This window comes from Kryptolebias marmoratus, linkage group LG1 (genome assembly GCF_001649575.2).
Source record: "Kryptolebias marmoratus isolate JLee-2015 linkage group LG1, ASM164957v2, whole genome shotgun sequence".
Taxonomy (NCBI): Eukaryota; Metazoa; Chordata; class Actinopteri; order Cyprinodontiformes; family Rivulidae; genus Kryptolebias; species Kryptolebias marmoratus.
This window is the reverse complement of record NC_051430.1, coordinates 4,905,617-4,914,465: the sequence shown is the minus strand read 5'-3', so window position 1 is coordinate 4,914,465 and position 8,849 is coordinate 4,905,617. Positions and strand designations below refer to the sequence as shown.

Below are 8,849 nucleotides of genomic sequence, written 5' to 3'. Positions count from 1 at the left end.
AATAAAGAGAAACAGGAAAACAATGGTGTGAATGCTTAAAAGCATTCACACAATAAAGAGAAACAGGAAAACAATGGTGTGAATGCTTTAAAGCATTCACACAATTAACAGGTGTCAGAGTGTGGTTAATTCATACATGGTGAGTGGAGGATGACTGGTGTTGTCCAGGGTTCGATGTGTTTACGTCTGGTTAGCTGCAAACCGGTCATTATGTCCGTTCTGACCCGTGTCAGCTCAGAACTCGCTTCTCTCCACAGGAGACTTGGTATTGGCCCGGTGAGGTCAGTGCAGACAGTGTTGTGATGAGTGGCGTTCGCTGCTCTGGAACTGAGATGTCTCTGTCCCACTGCCTGCACCACGGACCCCACCTCAGCTGCTCAAGAGGAGGGGGGCGCTACGCCGCTGGAGTCTCCTGCTCTGAGAGTAAGAGTCTGGAAGGGTCCTGCAGAACACCTAAGAGCCATGCTGGTTCATCAGTAACATTTGGCTGTTGTCCTCTAAAGATCCACAGCTCTGCCTGGTCCTGGAAATGAAAAAAAGTAACAATACAGCATAGTATTTACCTAATACTGAATTCAGTTTATTTATATAGCACCAAGTCAGAACAAAATTCATCTCAGGCCACTGTACAAAACAGTCATATACATTATAAAGAGCCAATTAGTAAAAAGTATCTATCTAAGGAAGCCATCAGACTGTGCTGAATCTGGTACTGACCAAGCATGTCAGGTGTGTACCAGTACAAACCAGGTAATTACCTGGTATTTAGCTAGTAAGTATCAGGTATGTACCCATTGAGTACCTGGTACTTAGCCTCAAGTAGCAGGTACATACCAAGTAAATAGCCTGAAAATATCAGGTATGTATCAGGTACATATGAAGTAAGTCCTAGGTTTATGCTAGTTATGTACCTGCTTACCTGATACTTATTGAGTATGTTCTGGGTACTTACCAGAACTGTAGCAGATCCTTTTAGCTTGTGGTCATTTATGCTCACAGTGAAATTGGATTCTACAGAGTAATTTGTTTCTGGCTTCTAATCAGAGAAGAAAATCATAAAAAGTCAAATTTCTGCGTCTCTTCACTCTGTTTTGCATTTCTCCATATTTCTCGGTATGTTTGATTTGTGTGTGTGGTTGTCCCTCTTTCAGCTGCCCCTGACCTGGTGTTGAACCCCCAGGTGGTGGAGCAGACCACCTACATGGAGGACCGGCCCATGTTCATGCTGCAGTGTGCGTTTGAGGAGAACTGTCTGTCCTCCACCTCGGACCAGGTGCCAGCCAACACTTACCGCCGCCTGCTGCGCTTCTCCTCCCAGATCCACAACAACGGCCATTCTGACTTCCGGCCCAAAGCTGAGCGGCACCAGTGGGTGTGGCATGACTGTCACAGGTCTGAGTCCTAAAGTACTTGCTCACGTTAATGTTAATTCATCTTTTTTTAATATATATATTTTATCTCTTCATGTTTTTTACTGCACATGCATTTCTGTATTTTAGGTCTTTAACAAGATTTAAAAAACTTACCATTTTTAATATTTTTATTCCTTCTCCTAACATTTAAAAATATTCTGATATTTAGGACACTGAGTAATGAAAACTTTCAGACGTTATTTTGTCCCATTCATCATTCAGACATGTCTTAAGGTGTCCAACAGTACAAGATTGTCTTTGTCACATGTTTGGTTTGTTTTATTACGGACAGATAAGAATGGGTGGTTACTCTGGAACCTTGGTTCTTCTCTCCACCCATTACATATTTCATATTTGTCTTTGTGAATATTTAGTTCGGACACACCAGCTTGCTTGGACATTCCCTGTAGGTTTGCCTGTGAAACACCTGCATCTAACCTGTGATAGTTTGATCAAAAACAGTCTCCAAGTGGCCTAAAAGCTGCTACTTGGTTCTCTACTAAGAAAAACAATTTTACAGTGTAAACAACCATTTTCTATCATCTCAAAACTATCTCTTTACCTAATGCCTATGTCATATTTATGGGGTATCTCTTTAAGACACCCTGTGAGTAGAAATTCACAGATGTAGTGCATTCTGACCAGCCAAAACTTGACTTTAGGACTCAAGGCCAGTCTGCAAGGCAGAAGGGCTGCTGGGACAATCTGCAAGATATCAGAATAATCCAAGAAAAGCCAGCTTTAACCCTAACCCTGCAGCAAACCTTTTAGGGTTGGTTGAGATAAAGAAAAGCTAGCAATCCTCAAAACCCTGCCATCTCAGGACATGCTACCTGACATACAACAGGAATGTTCATGTGGATGCTGCCTTTAGAGGACCACTCAAGACTAAAGGGTCCACAGACGTTCATCCTGCTGGAACAGAGACTGTACGGTCACCAGCACCTTCTGCCTCTGACCTCTGCATGAGTAGGCCTCATTTACAGTCTTCTGATCCTCTAAGCTGCCCTGCAGTAGATCAGACAGATGGGAAAACAAAAGGTATGATAGAACTATGCTGGCCAGGAGATATGCAGGGCTAGTAAACAAGCCAAGAAAAGAGTTGGTGCTTTCCATTTCAGAAGGGCCCGTAGAATAAGGGGTTGAAGGGCATCTTGCTCCACTCAGAGGAAAGCAATGTGACTCTGAGCTCAGAAATCAGCCAGTTTCTACTTCGTCATACTCTTCTTCTTCTCCTTCCACTTCATGGTAGTGGGAAGGAGGAGGCTAATATGAGGCGAACCGTCAATGAAATGTAATACCGACATAGAACAGTCTATGCAGGATGAGGGTTACCCCCTACAGGACTGCCAGCTCATGCTCCAGACGTAGAACTTCAGTATATCAGTCACATCACTAGGAGACACTGCAGCAGCAACCTTACCTTAACCAACCTTCTTCCATAAACATGTTTATAACTTCAGCTGTATTAGGAGAGAGGTAATGCTGGAACATTTGAACATCTCAGATTAGTCTTCCACATGTTCTGCTGGCTTGTGACTGACTGTAAACTCTGCACTGTAAAACACCTCACACTAGGAAAATGGGACTGCTGGTTGGGCTGTGGAAGCCTGGGGAAATGATCCATGTTGGGAACATGCTGAAGGAGCCAGTGATCATTGTTTGGACTGTGAGAAATGAGTCTGAGTGGGCCTGTGTGCCTTTGTGTGTAGGCATTATCACAGCATGGAAGTGTTCACGACCTATGACCTGTTGAGTCTAAATGGAACCAGAGTGGCAGAGGGACACAAAGCCAGTTTCTGTTTGGAGGATTCAGAATGTGATGAAGGTATGGCTCACACACTTTGTTTCATGATGAGCAAACAGAAAAAATGGTTCATTAATGAGCTTGAAAACCCGAACAAACATTAAATTATGCCAGCAGGAAAACAAAAGGATCTCAAATGTTTTTAAAAAGGTATATTTTGGCAACTTTGAAGTGGGTTTTTGTGTAATAATTATAAATAATTAATATCTTACTTGTTGCAGATAGCTCTGTGAGTAACCTCAGTTTGGAGAAATAGAGTTTAAGTTTGATCTGACTAATGAGCTAATGGCTAGTCTGAGCAAGACCAAGACCAACGTTGATTGCCACCATCTTAAAACGACTTCAGTCCTTAAAAAATCAGCAGAGCAATACATTTTCTGCATTATTATTATCTGTGTGTGTTAGCAAAATATTTTCAATTTGTAGTTTACTAGTTCCATTGGAATTGGGGATCTTAGACTGTTATTTCTACTTGTAATAATTTGAATGTAAATGTTTTTAGTTTCAGTCCTCACTCTGCTCCGCTTGCTTTGCACACGTTTCCATCAACATTTTTTCGAGGCCGGCCCTGCTTCTTTGGTCCCTGCTTCGGAGTCGGGCCAGCCGGGCCGGCCCTGCTTCGTGGGCGGAGCAAGCTTAGCTCCCGTTCACTCATTGGTCGTGGGTGTGACCAGATGCAAGCATAAAGAGCGAAGGTAGGAATATAAACAACAGCGTTAGCTTACCCTGCAACGTTTCTGCCGTCTGTCCCCCAGCTGAAGGCGTTCCTCTGCTACCGACCAAACTGGCCCGTGTAAATGCATTCTTGATGCATTCTTTATCGAGCCAAGCCGAGTAGAGCCCGTGTAAAAGGGGCATAGGTATTAGTTTATCCGTTCAGTCCAAATAAAACTGTTTTTTTCCAAACTAAGCCTGTTCAAGGAGCTGTCTACAACAGATACGATGTTTTTACAACCTTTCTACAGAACTCCACTTTAAAATGGCTGAACTGTCACTTTACATTTCTGTGCTCATGTTTTATCACTGCAGGGATTGAAAAGAAGTATGAATGTGCCAACTTTGGTGAGCAGGGGATCACTGTGGGCTGCTGGGATACCTACAGACACGACATCGACTGCCAGTGGGTCGACATCTCTGACGTCAAACCTGGAGATTATATTTTCCAGGTGACCCGTCCTGCCGCTCCTTCATGTCTGTCATTTCTGTTGCTCCTTTCAGTCTTCAGCTCAAACATGTCTTTCCTCTGACAGATTATAATTAATCCAAACTATGAGGTGCCAGAGTCAGACTACACCAATAACATCACTAAGTGCAGGTGTCGGTACGACGGCCATCGTGTGTGGATGTACAGCTGCCATAATGGTGAGAACCAGCTTGATTTGAAAAATGTAGAAGTTTTACTGTCTTTGAGCTCAGATTATAGAAAAACAAAACAATGTTTCAGAATATTTCTTCAATACAATTAAACCCAGATGTTTACATACACCGTATAAAAAGAAACCAACCATTTGTTCGACAATAAATCAAACTAAACCTTTCCTGTTTTAGGTCAGTTAGAATTTCCAAAATTATTTTAATTCCTACATACCTGAATAATGATAAAGAGAAGTTTAAATTACTTTCTTCTTCAAAGTCACAAGTTTAAAATTACTGTGTCTTAAAACAGTTTGTGGAAGCCCAGATGATGATGTCATGTCTTTGGAAGTGTTTGATTGGTTAGTTAACCACATCTGAGTTATTTAGACACACACCTCAAACACACAGCTTCTTTGTGTGACATCATGGAAAATCTAAAGAGATCAGGAAGAGAGTTGTCCACCTCCACAACTCTGATTCATCCTGGAGTTCAGGTCCAGATTCCTGAAGGTTCATCAGATCAAACACTTATACTCAAGTATGAACCCCATGGGAACATCCTGAAGGAAGGAGACGGTTCTGTGGTCCTCAGACTAACATGGTTTGGTGCCAAATGTGTGAATCAACCCCAGAACAACGGCAGAAAACCTTGTGAAGAAGCTGCTGAAGCTGACATGGGCTGAAAGGGACAAAGACTTCCATATGTGGAGACATGTCCTGTGGTCTGATGAAACTAAGGTTGAACTGTTTGACCATAATGACCATCAATACATTTGGATAAAAAAGGGGGAAGCTTGCACCATCTCAACTGTGAAGTACGGTGGTGGCAGCATCATGTTGTGGGAGTGTTTGACTGTTGGAGGGACTGGTGCACTTCACAAAATAGATCAAATCATGAGGAAAGAACATCTTCAGACATCAGCCTGGAAGTTAAAGCTTGGACACAAATGACCTGATGTGTGCTGCCAAGTTAGTTACAAAGTGGACAACAAAGTCAGTGTTTTGGACTGGACTAATATGGACAGAGCTGAAAAGATGTGAGAGGAACTCAGTCTACTAACCTGACTCTGTTCCACCAGTTCAGGACAAAACTCCAGCTGTGGACGGAAACCCAAAATGTTTCACCCAAGTTATACAGTTTAAAGGTAATGCTACCAAACACTAAGAAAATGAATGGAGACGTGTGACTTTGAAGAAAGTAATAAATATTCTCTCTCATTATTTGGGCATTTAACAAATAGAAATAATGTTGGGAATCCTAACTGACCTAAAACAGGAAAAAAATGGTTTTGTCTTTTTATAAAGTTGATGTAAACATCTGGTTTCTAATAAAATGACTGGTATAAAGCTATTATTGTAAAATGTGCAGAAATCTGATAAATAAATAAAACCATAAATTTTTTGTATATAACAGCGAATTTCTTGAAGCTATTTTTAACATTTAGTTCACAGTTTAATGTGTAACTTTCTGGTCATTACTTGTATTTGTACCATTCAGTTGGTTGCAAAAGTGTTTTTGTTTTTAGTTGTTCTTTCTGTTTGCTGCTTTACAATCTGGAATTCAAATGATTTTTTAATTTGATTATATGTAACAGATCTACACAAAACACTCTAGATTAATGAAGCCAAATGTTGGGGGGGGGGGTCGTCCTTGTTTTAAAATATATAAAATTGAAAAGTTGTGAGTGCATATCTAAGTGTCAGATGATCTCAGCTGTTCTGATGGCTCCCAGAATCAACCCCAGTCAAAGACACATCATGAAGACCAAGAAACTCTCCATGCAGGTCAGAGACAAAGTTGTTTATTAGAATAGATCAGGGTTGGGTTATAAAAAACATCCCACAGAGCTCCATTATTAGGAGATGAATAGATGATATCACCACAGCAAACCCACCAATAGAGGGTCGTCCACCAAAACTCAGAGTGGGTAAGGAGAAACATCCAGGAGGTCAAATATAACCTGATGGAGCTGAGAGATGGAGGATCTGTCCACAGGACCACTAGAGCTGCATAAACCCCATCTTATAGTAAAGCATGGAGGTGGCAGCTTCATTCTGTGGGGATGTGTTTCATCAACAGACACTAGGAAACTGGTCAGTGTTACAGGAAAGATTCTTGAGAGGAACTTGTTGGAGTCCTTCAGAGATCTGAGAGTGGGACAGCAGGACAGGGATCAGAAACACTTCACTGGTGTAAGGTCCTGGGATGGTCCAGTCCCAGCCAGAACAGGGTGTTCAGGTGCTAAAGGCCTGTTTCTGCTTCTCCTTCACCAGGCGGCTCACTGAGCTCTGAGACCGAGCAGACCTTCCCAGGCCTCCTCAACAACCAGGTGGGCCACAGGTAAAGATGGAGTTCAGGAAAGGGCTTGAGTTTCTTCGCCTGGAAGACCGTCAGCAGCCTACCAACCACTACATGATCTACCTGTGCTGGATTCTTCCTCTCAGCCCTGAACGAGCCTGTCCCCTCCTCTCTCCTTTCAGCCCAGACATTAGACTTCCTCTCCTGTCCAAGCCGAGGCAGCAGAACTCTACCAACATGTTTCTGTGACGCTCTGAGCAGCTCTGTGACAGAGACACTGCTTCTGTTCAGCACGCCATCAGACTCACGTTCTGCAGCTGAACCGTGACACAAAGGGTGCTGCTTAAAGACCCATTCCGAAAGGAAAGCTCCAGCGTTCCTTGAATGAATGCACCTTTAATTCCAGACCTTGACACTAAGATCACCTGAGAAATTATGGCGTTGTAGCCGTTTGGGTCAACATTCTGAGCGATCTGAGTCGATAAAAACAGGCGTGTTTGTTGTGATCTGCAGACACGACCGGCTCAAAGACCACTTCTAATCTGTAGGAATGTGGTGCTGTAAGCGTGAGGGAAGTTATCACAGTATGTATAATCTTAAACTTTTTATTTTCAGTTTCTGTTAATGTACATCAGTCATTCCAGTACAAAGTAATATAAGACTTTATTCTCTTAAAAAACAAATGTTTGGTTTTGCTGCCCCTGTAACGTCACATCTTGGTCCTTCTCTCTTTAACGTGGACTGAAGGACTCTAAGGTCCTCCAGGATGCCAAATGAAGAGTTCCCGTCCCACACATGTACTGATTTCTGAGCAACAGGTTTTAACCACATGTTAACCATAACTTCAAGCTTTTACTCCCATCCCTGTAGGTTATTCTTTGTTTCTTCTTGTTCCTTCAGAATCACGGCAGACATGTTTGTAGCAAATGTTTTGCCAGGACCCAACCTCCCAGAGATTCACCAATGAGCTCAATGAAGTTCAGTAATTCAGCTGAGCAGAAACAGAAGTCTGATGGGGTAAAAGAGAAAAAAATGAATGTCTGACTAACATTTATCCTTTTTGGTTGTCCTGAGCGCATGAGGTGACACGACTGAAATCAATTAGCTGCTCTAAAACATTCACCTTATTAAGCTTAGTTGGTGAAATATTTCTGCCCCACCAGAAGGTTAGAAACAGCTACAAGGCAGAAGTTCTGTAATGTCAGCCAAACCAAGGGAACAAGTTTTTACCTGCCGCTGGGAACCATTTCCAAGCCGATTAGCTTGGCCAGATTCGTGTACCTGGAGCTGGTTTATGGTGTCAGGAAGAGGCACGCCCACCCCCGCCCTCCTCACAGGTGCTGGACCCCTTCTTCACCTGGGCCTTTCAAAGTTCATGCTATCCTGTAACAGATGAAAGTGTGAACATGAACTCCCTCACCAGCGTTAGCAGAGAGAGTTAACCAGCTAACAGGCTGGCAGCTTGTAGGTGAAACACCACTGCTAACAAGGACCTATGTGACTCTAGTTTGGAAGCCTCTCTACATACATCTGTAGGTTTGTCTTCAGACAAAATCTCTCTGAAATGTGACTGTTGGTGACAAAATCACCAGTTTCCAAAAATGTTTCAAAACTTCTCATTTTCTCCACGTAAGTCCCAGGGCTCTGTGCTCGAACCTTCCAAAAACTGTGTGACTAATTTTCACTCTAACTAGTCACAGAGTCGTTGCAGGTGTCTGGAAAACCTCCATTTAGTTTCCAAGAGTCTGGAAGTGTGACGGGTTGACCACAATGAAAGTAAACTTGGAGACAACACCGGGAAGCAGACGTTACATGATGTGAGCCGACCGGTCCTGACCTGAGCAGGAGCCAGAAGAGCTGCTGCAGCCTTCAGGTCAGCCTTCAGCCTTCAGCAGGTCAGCCTTCAGCCTTCAGCAGGTCAGCCTTCAGGTCAGCCTCCAGCAGGTCAGCCTCCAGCAGGTCAGCCTTCAGCAGG

The 8,849-nt window shown here is 43.0% G+C and overlaps 1 protein-coding gene across 6 annotated transcripts in view; it reads left to right on the top strand.

The window, feature by feature from the left end:
• The window catches only part of loxl2b (lysyl oxidase-like 2b), an 85,252-nt gene that overhangs the window by 73,877 nt on the left and 2,526 nt on the right, over nt 1-8,849 (top strand). For 5 of the 6 annotated variants that reach the window (XM_037975095.1, XM_037975092.1, XM_037975087.1 and 2 more), the window contains 6 exons: nt 258-423; nt 1,152-1,392; nt 3,125-3,240; nt 4,249-4,385; nt 4,470-4,581; nt 6,850-8,803. In XM_037975095.1, coding sequence (XP_037831023.1) covers nt 258-423; nt 1,152-1,392; nt 3,125-3,240; nt 4,249-4,385; nt 4,470-4,581; nt 6,850-6,920 — 843 coding nt within the window. In that variant the 3' untranslated portion in view covers nt 6,921-8,803. Of the gene's footprint in view, nt 1-257; nt 424-1,151; nt 1,393-3,124; nt 3,241-4,248; nt 4,386-4,469; nt 4,582-6,849; nt 8,804-8,838 lie in introns of all 6 variants that reach the window. The other variant, XM_037975096.1, reaches the window with a different exon arrangement.